The following is a 20114-nucleotide window of genomic DNA, read 5'->3' as shown; positions in this document are numbered from 1 at the left end:
CACTTAGGTGCCATGGCAATAAATAAATGAAGAGCTAACCAAATGCCTGCATTCTGGACAGCTCTGTTTAAAAGGTATTTCATGGAGTTTTTCATTTAATCAATAGAAATCCAATCACTAGGCCAGGCGTGGTAGCTCACGCCTGTAATCCCAGCACTTTGGGAGGTGGAAGCGGGTGGATCATTTGAGGTCAGGAGTTTGAGACCAGCCTGGTCAACATGGTAAAACCCCACCTCTACTAAAATACAAAAATTAGCCGGGTGTGGTAGCACATGCCTGTAATCCCAGGTACTTGGGAGCCTGAGGCAGGAGAATCGCTTGAACCCAGGAGGCGGAGGTTACGGTGAGTGGAGATCGCGCCACTGCACTCCAGCCTGGGCGACAAGAGCGAAACTCTGTCTCAAAAAAAAATAAAAATAAAAAAAGAAAAAAGAAATCCAATCAGTAAAAGCAGAGAATAGTTTCCATTCAGTAAGTGGTAAACAACAACTAATGCATTTGGCACTTTCTCTTTCACAGCTTCTATCTAAAGCCAATCTCATGAGGCACCAACTTTCATACCAGGCACTATCACTTCTCTGCTTCCTATATCTCCCTCCTCTCCCAGAGACAGAATGTTTCAGAAAGTAGATTTGCTGCCTAAGATTCATGTCATTGAAGCTGTAGTAGAAGAGTCATTTAATATATGAAATATAAGGCAAGACTTTTCAAAAAAAATTCTCTCTCAGAAAATACAAGTCACTTTATATTCAAATACTTACAAAGTACCTCTTGCTGTAGGAAGTTTTGCAATTTCCTTATTTTGAATACAAAGTACCAGCTGGGGATGACACAATACCCTAAAACAACCTCAGTTAAGGCTGCTTTGGCTAATGGTAATCAGTGAAACAAGATAAATTAAACACAAATTTAGTAATTATCCCTGGAGATATAAACTCACACTTCCATGTGTAAACTGCCATTGTAAGGCCAGCTTTTTATTTTGTTTATTCATTTTTTACTTTTTTTAGAGATGGAGTCTCACCCTGTTGCCCAGGCTGTCTCGAATTTGTGGGCTCAAGCTATCCACCCACTTGGCCTTCCAAAGTGCCAGGATTACAGGCATCAGTCACCATGCCTGGCCAGTAGATCAACGTTTTAAAGATCATTTTAGCTGGGCGCGGTGGCTCATGCCTGTACTTTGGGAGTCCAAGGTGGGCGGATAGCTCGAGTTCGGGACCAGCCTGGGCAACACAGGGAAACCCTGTCTCTACAAAAACATACAAAAAGTAGCCGAACGTGGTAGTGCACGCCAGTAGTTCCAGCTAGTCAAGAGGCTGAGGTGGAAGGATCACTTGAGCCTGGAAAGTTGCTACAGTGAGCCATGATCATGCCACTGCACTCCAGCCTGGGAAACAGAGTGAGACCCTGTCTTTAAAAAAAAAATAGAAATCATTTGAAAAAGTAATAAAGTGGTTAAGTTGCAGTGACCACAAATATATACCAACTGGAAACACTGCAAAAAAAAAAATTCTAGGCTCACGTCTGTAATCCCAACACTTTGGTAGGCCAAGGCAGGCCTGTGAGGTCAAGGCTGCAGTGAGTGGTGATTGCATCACCGCACTCCAGCCTGGGCGACAAAGTGAGACCCTTTCTTAAAAAAAAAGTCTAATGTTATGCAAGTGGATACTTGTAACTTGGAATAAACTGTTCAGTGGTAATACCTTATTCATATTCAAAAACGATGTATCTCAAGAACTGAACATGTGGTCCGGAAATCCACATTGGCTGACTCAAAAAGTGGCTCCAGTGATGATAAAAATAGTGAAGTCAAAGATGCATGTGAAGAGTCTGAAAAGAAACATTTTATAAAAAAGAAGAGGAGGAAAACCAGCATTTCTAAATTAGTGTTACTTTATAAAGTAGGTGATTTTAAGTAGGTATATGGACCCAAATTTAAATGTAAATTTTGTAAGCAGGTATTTTTCACTTATATACCTAAAAGTACATGTATTTTCAACTTGACCAAAAACAACCTTTTGGACTTTTTAATGGGGAAATTTTGATATGCAGGATTACTTTACACTTGGGCAATATGGTATATGCTGAATTTCAATAAAATAAAATGGATTCAGAAAGCTAGCCTACTGACCACCTAACCAAGCAGAGCTCCGGTCCCTTCTATCAGAGGCATAAAAAGTTGGGAAGTTTTATCATATTTAGTGATTTGTTCCACCTCCATTTACTAATATTTTGGATCCTATAAGCTGAAATAAGTCAACAGCAGGTCAGGATTCTGTTCCACTGGTCCCTCCTTAGGATATGTGGTGGCCTACTGCCCGAACCTGAAGCCAGCACATCACCTGCCTCTTAATACCCTGATGCGGGCCCACCCGCCCAGCTCACCTCATTTCCTACCACATCCAACCTGCACCCTCCGTTCCTGGTAAGCCATGTTAACGCCCCCAGTCAAGCCTGAGTCTTCCCTCAAAACAGCTCTCCCTCCTAGAATGGCTGCCCCAAACTCTATTTTTTACAGCCCACCCAGTTCCACGTTCTCCATGAAGTCATCCTGACCACCTCAGCCCACACAGATGGCTTTTCAACTCCCCAAAATCCTCGTGCAAAGCAGTCATAATTTAGCACTCTGTGACTGCCTATAGCATATTCTTCTTATTTTTTTCTTTTTTGAGATGGAGTCTTGCTCTGTCACCCAGGCTTGAGTGCAATGGTGCAATCTCGGCTCACTGCAACCTCCGCCTCCCAGGTTAAAGAGATTCACCTGCCTCAGTGTCCTGAGTAGCTGGTATTACAGGTGCACACCACCACGCCTAGCTAATTTTTGTATTTTTTTAGTAGAGATGAGGTTTCACCATGTTGGCTAGGCTGGTCTCAAACTCCTGACCTCCAGTGATACGCCAGCCTCAGCCTCCTAAAGTGCTGCGATTACAGGAGTGAGCCACCGCGCTCGGCCTTACAGCATATTCTTTTTTATCTCTCTAAGATAAAAGAATTTTGAGGGCAGGGATCAAGACTAATAATTCTCTTATATTCCCCTCAGAGTTCAAGTCACTTCATTGACAATGAACCATGCCAATGGTTCAATGACACCATGCCATTTAAAGTGGAGGATGTGTTTGCCTCTGTTCAAAGACAAACTCAAAGAAAAACAGTAGTATCTTTTGTAAACACCTGTTTTTGGCAAGGCTGCTACCTCTGAGACTATCAGTATTAACCTACTGGCCTGAATCAGAGTGTCTGCAATGGGATGATTCCAGATGGCACAATAAGGAAGGCAGGCACTAACAATACAACCATGTCTTGTTCTCTAGTGTCATGAAAGGCCCTCCCTGCATCTGCATTAACAAAACAGCTTAGCAAGGTAGAGACCTTCATAAAAATATCCAGAGCTGACCATTTCTCATTACCTCCACTACCGTCACTGTGAGCTAAGCCACCGTCACCTCTCTCCCAGGATACTGCAATAGCCTCCTAACTGGTTTCCCTGTATCCACCCTCACTCCCCACCATATCTACTCTTGACAGTAACCTGAATGAGCCTGTTAAAATGCTAGTCGGACTGTGTCACTCCCCTGCTCAAAACTCTCTGATCATGGATCAGTCTAAGTCCTGGCAGGAAACAGATGGCACAAAGTGGGTGATTTGAGGAGAGTTTATAAAGGAACTATTTACAAAGATGTGGGCAGGTGTAGGGAAACCACAAGAGAAAATGCAGTATCTGGAGCTGGTAAATCAGGGGTACCTGAACTCCTCATAGACCTGAAGGTGTGAAGGATGGAGAGGGAGGGAGACAAAGAGCTCCGCAGAGAAGGCATATGACAGGAAATGTGACCTTAAGTCTAAGGAAACCCCACCCCACACAAGCCTGCAGGAGGGAAGAAATACAGTGGTCTCATTCTTCTCCTTCTCAGTCACCCCCAGCAATACTTCCCATGGCCCGCAGCCATAAAGCAAGGCAACCTGTCAGTGCAGGGCCCCCTCCTGGGGCACATCTACAGAGCAGGCTGGAAAAGGGCCAAGTGAATCTGGGGCAGTAAATGGCAGGTATACAGCCAAGTGGCTCTCCATCTCAGTCAGGGTATTTTAAAGTACTTCCAAAGGCCAGTGAGACCCTACATGATCTGACCCATCTCCTACTCTCTGGTTTGCTAAGCCCCCTGCTCACCTGGCATTCTGCTGCCTTGGTCCTTTGTGCTTGCTGCTGTCTCTGCCCAGAATACTCTTGCACCAGATCCATGATGGCTTCCTCCCTCATCTGAGACTTCAGGTCTCAGATCACATGTGTTGTCACCAGAGGGTTCCCCTTAACACCTTATATGAAGACCTCCCCTGCTCCCACCCCACCCATTCCTGACACACCCTATCCCCTCTATCCCAAGGTGTTACTCTCCACAGCGTTTCTAATTAACATTTTATATTGAGATAGCTATAGATATTAACTCTTTTAATTGACTGCCTCATTGGCCTAGAAACAGTTTCATAAAGGCATCAACTTGGCCTCTTTTGTTCAACAACTTATGCCGAGTGTCTAGAACAGTGCCTGGCACGTAGAAGGCGCTCGAGTATTTGCTGAATGAATAAGAATCAACGAATGGAACAGACGACTCACAGCTAAAGACTCCTTCCACTATTTATAGGTTTAACTCCTATTACCAAATTATTGCTTAACAAATAAACCGAGTCTTCTGATAATCAGATAGGAAGCAGGTAACAAGCATTTATTTTTTGTTTTTTTTTTTTTAATTTGAAAAGTTTTCATCTTAAATAGACACAGGGTCTTGCTATGTTGCCCAGGCCAGTACCAAAATCAGTATAGTCATTTTTTGTTTTAAGAGACAGGGTTTTACTCTGTTGCCCAGGCTAGAGTACTGTGGCTCGATCATGGCTCATCTGTGAACTTCTGAGCTCAAAAACAATTCACCCACCTCAGCTTCCCAAGTAGCTGGGACTACAGGTGCATGCCACCACGCTCAGCTACTTTTTTTTTTTTTTTTTTTTTTGGTAGAGACGGGGTCTTGCTATATTGCCCAAGTTGGTCTCCTGGGCTCAGGTGATCTTCCCGCCTCGAACTCCCAAAGTGCTGGGATTACAGGTGTCAGCCATCAATTTGTTTTTACTGGCAATGGCACAAAATTGAGCTATCAGTAAATGGAAGCTTTAGTTAAAACTGAAAGAGTAATAGTATATCCTCTGTAAACAACTCCTCCTAACAAGGTTGTTACTTTTGATGAATGTATCATTAACCTACCAATGTGGTAGGTCTCTAAACCTCAGTCTTCTCATCCATAAAAAGTGAAAGGATTGAATGATACCACATATGGAGAGCATTTAGCACTGTGCTGAGACTCAATAAATGGTCACTAACATGATTATTAAAACAGTGAGGCAGGCCACAAAAATGAGATACAACATTATCATCCTACTACCTGAAACTGTTCATCCTAGACTCTAATAATGTGTGCTGGAATAACAACATGAAAAAGAAATATAAGATTCTTTACTGTCTGCCATACCGTTGGGTCTAGATTTGAAAGATGCTCGCACCAGGAGCAGTGGCTCACGACTGTAATCCCAGCACTCTGGGAGGCCGAGGAGGGCAGATCACTGGAGGTCAGGAGTTCCAAACCAGCCTGGCCACATGGTGAAACCTGTCTCTACTAAAATACAAAAATTAGCCAGGCGTGGTGGTGGGCGCCTGTAGTCTCAGCTACTCTGGAGGCTGAGGCAGGAGAATGGCGTGAACCCGGGAGGCGGAGGGTGCAGTAAGCCACTGCATCCCAGCCTGGCAACAGGGCGAGACCCCATCTCAAAAAAAAAAAAAAAAAAAAAAAAAAGGCAATCCCATAGTCTAAGGTCAGATAATAAGTAAAACACTTGACCTGAATCAACTCAGCAATCAATCATTTAGGAATTCTGCAAAGATCCTGTAGGTTTTTCATCAATGGGAAATTTCTTTACAATCTTTTGCAGTCAGCCTTCCCTGGGACACACTGGTAGGCAAACCAACCTGGAGAATTAGCTAGATTCGAGAGGTGAGGATTTCCTTTGCTACCCTAAATTCCATGAAGTTTAAATCTCCAGTTAAAATATTTTCTCTGCTACTTTGTGAATAATCACGTATCAAGCCCTTGTTTCTGTTATAAATTTATAATTCTATTTAGTCATAACTGTACAGTAAAACAATTATTGTTACTAATTTTGCCAAAGTACAGGCTTCCAACTTAAAGTAGGAAATACAAAACAGGTCTCTCCAAGGTAAAGCCTGGAGACTGATCTCACTAAGAGATCTTATTTCTGTAAGCAGCAGAATGTTCATTTATTAGTGTTAAGAATTATCCTAACCACTTCTCCTAGGGACAGATGGATAAACAGTTCCACATAGCAACCTTGGGAACAATTCCAATTAGGGAATAAGAAGAAAAACAAAACTATGGTTTTGGGCATATGAATATATACTCATTCACCAAACACTTTTCAAAATGATAGGTTCGATCCTACTTCTAGGCCTTAGGGAATGATTAGTAGTCCAAAATCCATTCTTTCTATTAGATCACTTTCCAAACTGTTTTCCTGCCTGTCCCCCAACCAGGCTCCTGGTCAGGAGCTGTTTTATTTCCTTGAACTTCTATCGTTTAATATTGTGTCCGACACGTAGCTGGTGCTCAAATGGCTGAATGACTACCAAAATGCCCACCCACGAGGCGGGCCCCCAAACCTGGCACTGTAGGTCAAAAATTAAACAGATCGTGAAACGGCATGACAGCAGCCTGGCCCTGCTCTCTGCCTCCAGAAGCTGAGGGCAGGTTGGGAAAAGTGCACTATGCACCCCAGAACCTCCCGAAGTACTGGCAGAACAGAGTGGGCTGTCCGACCCGCACGGGCTGCCTCTGTCCTCCAGGCATAGAACACGATTCTTCTCGTTCTTTAGGGCAGAGGGGACCCGGCTACTGCCCTCTCCTCCAAGCCCAACCTTGAAACGACCCTTCCCCAAGCTGGCCGCGCAAACGCTCCACGACGAAGCCCAAGCCTGGGCGCCCGGAGCTTCCCAGAGGAAAGGCGCCGCGGTGCGCTGTGGGAGTCGTAGTTCCCCGGTGAGTTCCGCACCTGGGCGGCCCTGCGAATGGGACTCGCGCTCCCAGAACACATCGCGCGGGCGCCTCGCCCCGTCCTGCCACCTCACCTGTTCTATGGACGTGACTGTTTCCACCGAGTCGTCCTGCAACCGCTCTCGCGCGTGCTCGGGCCTCAGACTGTACAGCGTCTCTGACCAGACGGGGGAGGAAGATGGAGGGCAATAGTAGGTGAAAGAACTCGGAGAAGCCATGATCAGGAGAGCAGCAGACAGTGTGTAGGACTCAGCTTCGTTAAGCAACAACGCGCATTGAAACTCGAGCGGGCTAAAGCGCTACGGCGAGCGGATAGAGGCAAAAAGATTTTGAACGCGAATGTCTCCTCTCGCCTACCCGTCTTTCGAGTGAGTTACTGAGATGCTGCCGCCCCCCATTGGGCAGAGGAGCTGCTGCAAGAGCGTAGAGTCCTGAAGCGCAAGGGTGTCTACATCCGAATTTCATTTCAGCGAGATGGCGTAGGACGCCTCGGTTTGTTACGCAAATTGTTAAAGAACTTTAACATTCTGCTAATTCTGACTTAATTGTAATGCAATCGTTTGCAATTTCAGGTGCCCAAGAACCCAATGAATGTTAAGTTTGAAAGCATTTCTGACAGCTCTACTGATTTGCCTCAGTCACGCAATTACTAATAGAATTATTGTGCACCTTGGGGTACTTGACAGCCTCCCAGGAGAAGGCAGCAGCTGCTCAAACGTGCAAGGACGCCGTCTCAGTATCACTCAGTGATGGAGGGAGGGGGGCATTATGATTTTCTCCTGTCTCTTGGAGGTTACACTGCAGTAGCAAGAACTGAAATGCAGTAGAAGGAACAAGGATAAGTGAAATAGACAGTCAGTCCGCAGATATTTATGGAACACCTGCTATGTGTCAGGCATTGTGCTAGGTTCTAGGAATACAAAAGTGAACAAAACGAAGTCCCTTCCCTTGGAAACCTTACATTCTAAGAAAATCGACAGAATTGAATGTATCCAACACAATAAATATATGAAGACTTGTGATAAATGATATGAAGGAAAATAACAGGGTCTATGAGAGAGACTAAAGGGGTAAGAAACTAATTGAATTGTATGGTCAGGCCAAGCCTCTCTAAATGACCTTTCATTTGAGATCCGAAGGATGACGAGGAGTCATCCAGAAGAACAGTATGGGAAAGAACTCCTGAAAAAGGAAGAAACAGCAACTTTTAGAAGACATGTGCTGGGCACGGTGGCTCACGCCTGTAACCCCAGCACTTTGGGAGGCTGAGGCAGGAGGATCACTTGAGGAGTTAGAACATCCTGGGCAACATAGCAAGACCTCATCTCTATTAAATATCAAAAAAATTAGCCGGGCGTGGTGGCGCATGCCTGTAGTCCCAGCTGCTCGACAGGCTAAGGTGGGAGGATCTCTTGAGCCCAAGAAGTCGAGGCTGCAGTGAGCTATGATTGTGCCACTGCACTCCAGCCTGGGTGGCAGAGCGAGACCCTGTTTCAAAAAAAAAAAAAAAAGCAAAACAAAAAAACAAACAAAAACCATAGGCTCAAGTGACCCTCCTGCCTCAACCTCCTGAGTATCTGGAACTACAGATGCTCACCACCACGCCCAGCTAGAATAAAAGAAATTCTTATTGATTCTTATGGAGTGGACTTACTCATCACACTTGCCTCCAGAACAACCAAGTTTAAAGTTGTGATTTTTAGGAAAACGCTGCTACCTTTGGACAAGCAATAGAAGAGAATTTATTTTAGGGCATGCATCAAAAGTACTACACCAAAAATTATAATACCAAGAGATTAAACTGGGGGAGTTATGTAGGAGATTATAGAAGGTATGATAATAACAGACATTCCGGGTACACTTGGAGACAAGCTTTACTTCCTGCTCAGAGCATTTCACTCTGTTCCCACTCCATTCCATGTCACATGTCTAGGATCCAGGGATTATAGACCAGAGTGACATTTGACAACCAGCCATTCCCCTGTTCTCAGTCTCTGGTAGAAAATAGAAGCACTCACAAAACTTTCAAAGATGAGGCTGGGCTGGCCTAAAGACCTCAGGTGGATAAATACTACCACCATGTCCATTTTAGTGGTACTGTTGCTGAACTAAGACCTAGAGGCACCAGAATATTACCAAATCTGGAAATAAGGGGACAGTATGGGTTAGGACCCATGGATAAGGCTGCACAATGTGAAATGGTCTCATTATACTGCCCCCTGTATTGGCATCTTACTGTCTTTCCCTTAGTTATATTTTGGGAAATAAATGGTCTGATAAGGTCAGGGTTATATCTAAGGATTCAGCCTTTGTCACAAAGAGTTTCTTTGCAGGAGAGCTGGAAACTTAACGCTTCAATCCTGAAGACTGTGCTATTGAAAGAATAGCTGGGACAGTTTTGTGACAAATTGTTGCATCTGTCACAGATGCACCTAAAGCAATTGCAAACTGTATTTTAGAAATAAAAATTCATCTCTGAAATTCAGTCTCCTCTGCAGTGGGATCCGAAAGATGTGAATAGGAACATGGGCAAGAGTCTCCGGCCCGATAGTGTGTTCTCATTCAATTAATGTTTATTGAGTACAGGGTAAGTGCCGGGCACTGAGCTAAGTGCCGGGCACTGAGCTAAGTGCTAAGGAGACAGCAGTGAACAAGCCAGACACAGTCTCTGCCATTATGGGTCTCATGACTTACCAGAAAAAACATTAAACAGTAATGACAGAATTGACTCTTTCATGACAGTTGGGAGAAATGGGATGAGGCAGAAAGAAGCATGGAGTGTTGTGAGCTTGCATGATGGGGGGACCCTAAGGTAGCCTGGAAGGTGTGGAAAGACTCCCATGAGGAAGTGAGTTATTAATCCAGGGGATGGGAACATCCCAGGCAGAGGAAACCCAGTGACAACACCAAATCAAGTGAAACCAGTAATGAAAAATATGTGGGGTTTGTACTCCATGTAAGCATCAAGAAGACCTGGATCAAATAGCCCACTAGTTGTCCCTCCTCTTGGTTTAATAAAACCACTCATTCAAGAAGCAGAATGAACATAAATATTAATGGTGCTATAGAGAATGATAGATAGAGAGAAAACTCTTAGTCATGATAATAGCAACTCCAGCTTGGACTGCAGATGGTTTATGTTTATTTTACTCACATGCCTGATACTCTTTTCTAAATTAAACTGATCGTGTTTCTTTAAAAATAATATTAAATGTGGACCGTGCTATTTTATACTTTTAAGAGCAAGAAAAAGAAAAAAGTAATGGTCTAAATGAACCAATAGAGGTCGCTTCTGACCCTGGAGTGCGTTTAGGGAGTAAGTTTTAAAACTGCTCTCACCGTTCTCCCTGTTTTCACTCATACAAGCCGTATGTCGGAATGAATTGTTTCCTTTAATATCTTGTGAAACTGTGTAGTAATACATATTGGAACATTTGGAAAATGGAAAGAACTCATCTATTATCCCGCTAGGTAATTAACTTCCTCCCCAAGTTTACTGCCCACCATCATCTGTGCCCTCCTACTCGGCGGTCCTGTCCCTCCTATTCCCCTAGATGGAATGACTGCCCCATCTCCTACCTAGGACCAGGTCATCTCCCTCCCATCACGCGCCACTCCCCAAAGACTGTCGCAATTCTCCCTTGCCTTTCCTAAAACACCAAATTTTTCCTCTACTTGATCATCCAGATCTCCCTCAAGCATGCCATTTTCTCATTCTTGGCAGCGTGGAGGGTGAGGGGCTTTTTTTTTTTTTTTTTTTTTTTTGAGACGGAGTCTCGCTCTGTCGCCCAGGCTGGAGTGCAGTGGCGCGATCTCGGCTCACTGCAACCTCCACCTCCCGGTTTCACGCCATCCTCCTGCCTCAGCCTCCCAAGTAGCTGGGACTACAGGAGCCCGCCACCACGGCCGGCTAATTTTTTTTTTTTTTTTTTTTTTTTTTTTTTAGTAGAGACGGTATTTCACCGTGTTAGCCAGGATGGTCTCGATCTCCTGACCTCGTGATCCGCCCGCCTCGGCCTCCCAAAGTCCTGGGATTACAGGCATGAGCCACCGCGCCTGGCTATGAGGGGTGGGCGGGGGGGTGCATCTCTAACCCTCTTGATTCCACTCCTTCTCCAGCTACCTCCCGATGACTCATTGGCAGAGACCCTTGAAAGATTTGCTGCTACTAACGTCTCCAGGTCCTCTCTTCCAACTCTCTCAAGCCCATTCTAATCAGGTTTTCCAATCATTTCTTATCAACTCTCCATTAAATTCCATATCGCCAAATCCAAGGGCCAGGTCTCAGTCCTGATCTCAAGTCTTCCTTCTTGACTTCCCAGCAATATTTGCACAGTTGATCATTTCCCTTCTTGAAACACATTGTCCTTGTGGTGCCTCACATTGGTTTTCCTCCTTCTTGCCTTTCTAATATCTTGGATACCTTAGCTTGGGGTACCCCAGGATTCAGTCCTCAGACTTCTTATCTGTCTGCACTCACTTCCCTGTCAGCTCAGGCAGTCTCAATGTTTTAAATAACACTTGTAGGTTGAAAACTCCCTAATTTGTATCTCCAACCTGGATCTCTCCTGAACTCCAGAGTTCATGTCTAATGTCTATTTGCATTTCCACTTAGATCTCCAATAGGCACCTCAAACTTAACATATCCACAACAGAGCTGCTGGTCTTCCCTTCCAAACTTGTGCACTCAGTCTCCCCGATCTCTATTATGATAACTCCATCCTTCCAGTTACTCCAAATACCTTGGAATCATTCTTGCTGCCTCTCTTTTTCTCACTCCTTGTAAGTTCTGTTCTAAATATATCTAGCATCTGATCACTGCTTACCAATCCCACTGCCAGTGTCCTGGTCCAAGCCACCATCATCTGTTACTTGGATTCTTACACTAATCTCTTAACTGTTCTCCCTCTTTTCACTCTTGTCCCCCTGTACCCTAATACAAACTTGCTATAGACTGAATGTTTAGGTGCCCCCAGTATTCATATGTTGAAACCTAATCCCCAATATGAAGGTGTTTGAAGGTGGAGCCTTTGGTAGGTGTTTGGGTCATGAGGGCCGAGCTGCCATAAATGGGATTCATGTCCTTATAAAAGAGACCCCACAGAGCTCCCTCACTCCTTCTGCCATATAAGGACACATAGAGAAGGCATCACCTATGAGCCAGGAAGCAGGCCCTCACCAGACACCGAATCTGTAGGTGCCTTGATGTTGGACTTTATTTCTGTTGTTGACAAGGTACCCAGTGTATGGGATTCTGTTCTAGCAGCCTCAAAGATCCAAGACAAAATGAAAAAGCCAGACTGAACTTTTAAAAATGTAAGCAAAGCCACCCCTTCACTCAAAGCTCTCTTCTCATCTCAAAGTCAAGGTGGCCTAGAGGACCCCAATCACCTCTCTGGCCCCTTCCCTTGCACTCTCCAGCTTGCTCACTGCCTTGACACTGGCCTCCCTGCTGTTCTGTGTACACCTCTCCTGCTGCAGCCTCAGAGCACTGATGCTTGTGTTGCCTCTCCCTGCAGAGCTCCGCCCCAGACATAGACATGGATTGCCCTCCCTTCTTATAGTTTTTACTCAAATTCTTTTTTCTTTTTCTTTTTTTTATAATTTATTTTTTCTAAAAATTTTTTATAGTGATGAGGTCTTCCTGTGTTCCCCGGGCTGGTCTCGAACTGCTAGAATCAAGCAGTCCTCCCACATCAGCCTCCCAAAGTGCTGGGATTACAGGCATGAGCCACCATGCCTGGCCCAAATTCTTTAATCTAACCCCAATTTCCCTTTTCTTGAGATCTTTCCTTCCTCCCCATGTAAAATGGGAGTGCCACCCCCTTTGGTAATAGCTTAATCTCACTCCCCTGCTTTATTTTTCTCATCACTAGATCAGAGACTTTATATTTTGTGTATTGATTTGTTTACTATCTGTCTTTCTCCACCAAAATGTAAGCTTTATGGGGCAGGGATTTTTTTTTTTTTTTGGTCTGTTTTATTCATTGCTGTACTCCCTGACATAATAGACACTGAATAAGTTAAATGGTTCAAATGATTTCCAGTCATTGTAATGAACATTTGAGTGCTTGTTTGTGTAACATAATTGTAGATGATAATGACAATGAACATAATACTAGCCTTATCTTTCAAGAGCTCACTATCTAATAACTACAGAGACCATGTAAATAAAAATGCGTATAAAATAAATGTATAAATATAAATAAATCTATTAAGTAGAAAAGATTAAAAATGAAAAATATATATAAATGATAAAAACATAAAATAAGACATAATACATACACACAGAATATATTCCCCAAGAATGTATTCTCTTACAGTGGGAATGTAGCTGAAGGAGTAATTCATTCTAATCTATTTAATGAAGATGGCCTTTTATGTATAATATTTGTGTTTAGTAACATTTGTAAGAGACTAGTCTGAAGTAATCATTTTTTAATAATTATATTGAAATTTAGAAATTGTGAAATGTATTTTTAAAATGTTCTGTATTACACAAAATGGAATATAAAATGTTTCCAATCATAAAAAACAAAAGAATAGCTTTCTAAATGCAGTACAATGATTTTATGGCACAAAGAACAGCTGTGAGCTTCTCAGAAATCAATAAATCATCAATACTACATGGCTGCATTATTTTATTGTGTTGTATGTTGATATGAAATAAATTACATTATATATTATTAATCATTACATATACTCTATTACTGAAAACCTGTGCAAAAGTGTTGACTCACAGTCCTGTTTTGGGTTTATCATGGTGAATATTTTACCAGCAGATACAAAATGGAAGCCAACTAAACAACATTGTTCACCTTGAAAACTCTAAGAAATGATTTTTTATTTGGCTGGGTGTGGTGGCACATGCCTGTAATCCCAGCACTTTGGGAGGCCGAGGCGGGTGGATCACGAGGTCAAGAGATCGAGACTATCCTGGCTAACATGGTGAAACCCTGTCTCTACTAAAAATACAAAAATTAGCTGGGCATGTTGGTGTGCTCCTGTAGTCCCAGCTACTCCGGAGGCTGAGGCAGGAGAATCACTTGCACCTGGGAGGTGGAGGTTGCAGTGAGCCGAAATCACACCACTGCACTCCAGCCTGGTGACAGAGCAAGAGTCTGTCTAAAAAAAAAAAAAAAAAAAAAAAAAAAAAAAAAAAAAAAAAAAAAAAAAAAGTTTTTTTTAAACTGTTGAGAGGCAATGCCAGAGGTGTACACTGTAGGGCATACCAGTGACTCTCAAGCCTGGCTGTGCACTGGGATCATTGGTGGAGCCTTCGAAAATCCAGATTCTCCCAGGCATCAGCCCAACCAACTAAATCAGAATCTGTGGGGCTGGGGCCCAGGCACATGCATTTTGTCAAAGCTCCACAAGTGATGCTGACTCACAGCTAGGGTTGGAGCCACTTTGAAGCTTCTTTGTATGTGGTAGAAACATGAGCTGTCCACCAGAGACTGGCTCCCCTTCCACAGGGAGAGTTGCAGCTGGGAAGTGGCTGCTCAGCAGTCTCCTTTGCATTTAGGCAGAGGCTTGTGAGTGGGTGCTGGCCAATAAAAAGTGGAAGATGTGATATCCACCACACCTAGACCTGACCCTTTAAAACCTTTCATGTGATCCTCTATTTGCTCGCTTCCCCTCTCCGCCAGCTGAAAGTCAATGCCTGGGGTAGCCCTCCATAATCAAAAGAACGTCATGCCACATGTTCTAGAAGTTAAAAACCTCAATTAACAAAGAGGTCTCTTTCAGTGTTTCACTCCACTGGACAAACGGTATCCCTTTGTAGATTCAAAATAATTTTCTGGACAGATTTAGTGACATCTTTCCAATGTATATTATTACTACTCCTTTCAAACAATCTTTTTCAAGTCTGCTAATTTAGAACTACAGGGTCAACTCTCCCCTGTCCTGTTGACAGAGCCCTTCTTCCCCTGCTGTCTACAAGGCAGTCTTAGAGGGGTCTTAAGTGTATAGTTAGGTAAAAAAGGAGACCCTATAAGTCCTGATATGTGAGAGACCTGGGGTATGGCGTCTCCTTGTCTTTGGTTGGCAGGCAGTCTCTCTGATCCTTCCTGCAAGGCAGATCTTATAAAGAACAACGTCGGCCGGGCGCGGTGGCTCACGCCTGTAATCCCAGCACTTTGGGAGGCTGAGGCAGGCGGATCACAAGGTCAGGAGATCGAGACCATCCTGGCTAACAGGGTGAAACCCCGTCTCTACTAAAAATACAAAAAAATTAGCCGGGCATGGTGGCGGACGCCTGTAGTTCCAGCTACTCAGGAGGCTGAGGCAGGAGAATGGTGTGAACCCGAGAGGCGGAACTTGCAGTGAGCTGAGATCGCACCACTGCACTCCAGCCTGGGTGACAGAGTGAGACTCCGTCTCAAAAAAAAAAAAAAAGAGAGAGAGAGATTAGGACATTGATAGGCACAGGTGGAACACCATGTGAACATGAAGACAGCCATCTACAGCCAAGGAGATCCCTCATGAGAAACCAACCCTGCTGACACCTTCATCTCATACTTCTGACTGCCACAATTGTGGGAAATAAATTCCTGGTGTTTTTGTGTGTGTTTTTGTTTGTTTGTTTGTTTGTTTGTTTTAAGATGGAGTCTTGCTCTGTTGCCCAGGCTGGAGTGCAATGGCGTGATCTTGGCTCACTGCAACCTCCGCCTCCTGGGCTCAAGTGATTCTCCTGTCTCATCCTTCCAAGTAGCTGGGATTACAGGCATGGGCCACCATGCCTGGCTAATTTTTGTATTTTTAGTAGAGACGGGGTTTCACCATGTTGGCCAGGCTGGTCTCGAACTCTTGACCTCATGACCTGCCTGCCTTGGCCTCCCTAAGTGCTGGGATTACAGGCGTGAGCCACCACGCCCAGCCAAATTCCTGTTGTTTAAGCCACCCAGTCTCTGGTACTTTGTTATGGCATCCCTAGAAAACTGATGCAGTCATGAAGGTGGTGGCCAGGACACTAAGGACAACCTGAAATGGTACTGTGGGTCATTTTGTGTCAACATCAATTACCATCAGAATTGTTTCCTGTGGTTCCCAGCCCCCAAATGCACGTGTCTCTGATAATTTGCCTCCTCCCCTCTTTCCTTGTCATTTGAGTATCTTTCCTCCAGTCTCTATTTAGTCAGGGGAAAACAAAGAAAAAGCATGTGAATGGAGGACAGTACTGAGACCGTGGTAGAGGGGATGTGTCCTGTTTCTTTCAATCACGAGGTAAGGAGGAAATCCTTCTGCACCGCGGGCACATCACTAACAGTCCCCCAGAGTAGGAAACACAGGGTAAGTCTAGAAGAGGCGGGTGTTTCACTAACGGGGAGCCCCATGGTCCAGCCGCGTTGAGTCTTGGTGATGGACTGCCTATCGGTGCAACTCTCCAGCTGTTCAGCTGTTGCTATGGCAGGTCCCACAGTGGTGCCTTTGGGTGCATGCTCAGTGTGGCTGGGGTGGGGATGGGGGTGGATGGGGGCAGGCACTTGTCTCCCTGGTTGAAGAATCAGTATCACATAATTGAGAGACTGATTCTAGGAGGATTCTAGTGGAAAAGACGTTCAGCAACCATTCCTCAGATGTCTCCCAGTTCTACTGAAATGTGCCCCAGTCCAAGTTGACCACAAATGAGGAGGATGCCAAAATGTTCCACTGAGTGACTGAGGTAAGGGGACGGAATTTAGGTATTTCATTTACAAAGACCAGGTTAAAGTGAACTTTGTTGTCTCCACTAGTCTATATGGTTTTTTTTTTTTTTTTTTTTTTTTTTTTTTTTTTTTTTCAGACAGAATCTCATTCTGTCACCCAGGCTGGAGTGCAGTGGCGCAATCTCAGCTCACTACAACCTCTGCTTCCTGGGTTCAAGCGATTTTCCTTCCTCAGCCTCCGGAGTAGCTGGGATTACAGGCGTGCGCCACCATGCTGGCGAATTTTTGTATCTTTAGTAGAGATGGGGTTTTGCCATGTTGGCCAGGCTGTTCTTGGACTCCTGACCTCAGGTAAGCCACCCACCTTGGCTTCCCAAAGTGCTGGCATGAGCTACCGCGCCTGGCCATCTATATGATTCTTTTGCTAACATTGTCCCAAAATCTTAGGTCCTCCATCTCACAAAACACACACACAGACATATAGACACACACACATATAGACACACAGAGAGATCTGTATGATGGCTCTGAAAGTGACTGAACACAGATGAGGATGAGGATGAATATTTGAAGCTTGGGTTTTGGTTTCTAAACTATTCCCCATCTCTTTTTTTTTTTTTTTTTTTTTTGAGACAGTCTTGCTTGCTCTGTTGCCCAGGCTGGAGTGCAGTGGTGTGATCTCGGCTCACTGCAATCTCCACCTCCCAGGTTCAAGTGAGTCTCCTGCCTCAGCCTCCTGAGTAGCTGGGATTACAGGCACGTGCCACCACGCCCAGCTAATTTTTGTATTTTTAGTACAGACAGGGTTCCATGTTGGTCAGGCTGGTCTCGAACTCCTGACCTTGTGATCTGCCCACCTTGGCCTTTCAAAGTGCTGGGATTATAGGCATGAGCCACCGCGCCCGGCCTTTTCTTTTCTTTTTTTTTTTTGAGACAGAGTCTTGCTCCGTCGCCCAGGCTGGAGTGCAGTGGCACGATCTCGGCTCACTGCAACCTCCACTTCCTGGGTTCAAGCGATTCTCCTGGCTCAGCCTCCCGAGTAGCTGGGATAACAGGCGCCCACCACTAGGCCTGGCTAATTTTTGTATTTCCAGTAGAGATGGGGTTTCACCATGTTGGCCAGGCTGGTCTCAAACTCCTGACCTCAGGTGATCCATCTACCTCGGCCTCCCAAAGTGCTGGGATTACAGGCATGAACCACCTCACCTGGTCTTTTTTTTTTTCTAAAGCAATGTAAGCTACTGAATTTGAGGTCAGTCCAGTGTGACTACATACACTCCTTTTTTTTTTTTTTTTTTTTTTTTGAGACAGAGTTTCACTCTTGTCGCCCAGGTTGGAGTGCAATGGCAGGATCTTGGCTCACTGCAACCTTTGCTTCCCGGGTTCAAGCGATTCTCCTACCTCAGCCTCCGGAGTAGCTGGGATTACAGGCGTGCGCCACCATGCCCAGCTAATTTTTGCATTATTAGTGGAGATGGGGTTTTACCCTGTTGGCCAGGCTGGTCTCGAACTCCTGACCTCAGGTGATCTGACCACCTCGGCCTCCCAAAGTGCTGGGATTACAGGGGTTAGCCACCGCGCCCAGCCATTTTTTTTTTTTTTCTAAAGCAATGTAAGCTACTGAATTTGAGGTCAGTCCAGTATGACTACATATGCTCAATTTTTTATGAGTATGAACATTTATTTCTCTGGATTCCTTCAGCAAACCTCATTCCCTTTCCTGTCTTGCCTAGGGAAAGCCATTTCTTTCAAAATGAAGTGAGGAATCCACGTCAGCTTGCATTTTCTTTCCTGTTTCCTCAGACAGAAGCAAGCAGAGAGCCACTAAAGGTCCCAGTGAGGAGGCCTGCAGAGAGCTATTTACCATTACAGTGCCGATCAATGGGAAGGCAGCTGCAGTGCCCAAAGGGGGTCAGGCTGGGTTGGATCTGCGCTCGGTACTCTGGTGGTCGTGGGAGGAAAATCACAGCAGGTTGGGCCTCGGTTCCTAGAAAACATCCCTGGCCATATTCATCTGTGGGATATTCTTACCACCCGGGATGCACAGGGAAAACATTACAGGTGTTTTCTGCACCTCTGCTTTATTGAGTGCTGGGTCAAGTGTTGTGCTGTCCTTTCTTTTTTTTTCTTTTTTCTGACGGAGTCTCGCTCTGTCACCCATGCTGGAGTGCAGTGGCGTGATCTCGGCTTACTGCAAGCTCCGCCTCTCGGGTTCACGCCATTCTCCTGCCTCAGCCTCCCGAGTAGCTGGGACTACAGGCGCCCGCCACCACGCCCGGCTAATTTTTTGTATTTTTAGTAGAGACGGGGTTTCACCATGTTAGCCAGGATGGTCTCCTGACCTCGTGATCCGCCCGCCTCGGCCTCCCAAAGTGCTGGGATTACAGGCGTGGGTACCGCGACGGCCTGTCCTTTCCATGCATTATCTTATTTCATCTTTCCAGCAATCCTGTAAGGTAGTCACTCTAAATATCCTATTTTGAGATGAGGAAACTGAGTCACAGGGGGGTTCAGTAACGTGCTCAAGATTGCACAGCTGGTGAGTGGTGACACTGGGACTGGAACCCAAGTGTGCCTTACTCCAGAGCCCTTGGCATGCACCTGAAACCCCATGTAAGCCCAATGTAGAGACGTGCACCTCCAAATAATGGAATCCACTACATCAGTTCCTTTAGCTTTCTGTGTAATCAGAGTAGCTAGCAGGCTCGGGATTTCCTCCCCCGCTCCCCGGCTTTTTTTTTTTTTTTTTTTTTTTTTGAGACAGAGTTTTGCTCTTGTTGCCCAGGCTGGAGTGCAATGGCGCAATCTCGGCTCACCGCAACCTTCGCCTCTCAGGTTCAAGCAATTCTCCTGCCTCAGCCTCCCAAGTAGCTGGGATTACAGGCACCGGCCACCACGCCCAGCTAATTTTTTATATTTTTAGTAGAGATGGGGTTTCACCATGTTGGCCAGGCTGGTCTTGAACTTTTCCCCTCTTATTATAATTCAGACACTTAACCTGAAATATACCTTTTCAAATGAAGTAAATGGGCTTACCACTTTCCTTGACCTACTTTCGAAAAATACATTCTCCATCCAATATTCAGCCTGAAAACAGGTATGTACATATATACTTTTCATTGCTTTTTTTTTTTTTTTTTTTTTTTTTTGAGACAAGGTCTCCCTCTGTTGCGCAGGCTGGAGTGCAGTGTCATGATCTCGGCTCACTGCAGCCTTCCCCTAATGGGTTCAAGCAATCCTCCCACCTCAGCCTCTCAAGCCTGGGATTACAGGCGAGCCACCGTGCCCAGCTAATTTTTTTTTATTTTTAGTAGAGACTGGGTTTCACTACATTGGCCAGGCTGGTCTCCAGCTCCTG

The 20114-nt window shown here is 44.9% G+C and overlaps 1 protein-coding gene across 3 annotated transcripts in view; it reads right to left on the bottom strand.

Moving 5' to 3' along the window:
* Positions 1-11907, bottom strand: part of FNTB (farnesyltransferase, CAAX box, beta) — a 79008-nt gene extending 67101 nt beyond the window's left edge. Inside the window, exon 1 of one of the 3 annotated variants that reach the window (XM_063596249.1) lies at positions 7181-11907. In XM_063596249.1, coding sequence (XP_063452319.1) covers positions 7181-7324 — 144 coding nt within the window. In that variant the 5' untranslated portion in view covers positions 7325-11907. Of the gene's footprint in view, positions 1-4165; positions 7132-7180 lie in introns of those variants that run through there. The other 2 variants (XM_008977771.5, XM_014347593.4) reach the window with 2 other exon arrangements.
* Between the last annotated feature and the right edge of the window lie 8207 nt (positions 11908-20114).

This window comes from Pan paniscus, chromosome 15 (genome assembly GCF_029289425.2).
Source record: "Pan paniscus chromosome 15, NHGRI_mPanPan1-v2.0_pri, whole genome shotgun sequence".
NCBI lineage: Eukaryota > Metazoa > Chordata > Mammalia > Primates > Hominidae > Pan > Pan paniscus.
The sequence above is the reverse complement of the archived record's forward strand: the minus strand, read 5'-3'. Positions and strand labels throughout refer to the sequence as shown.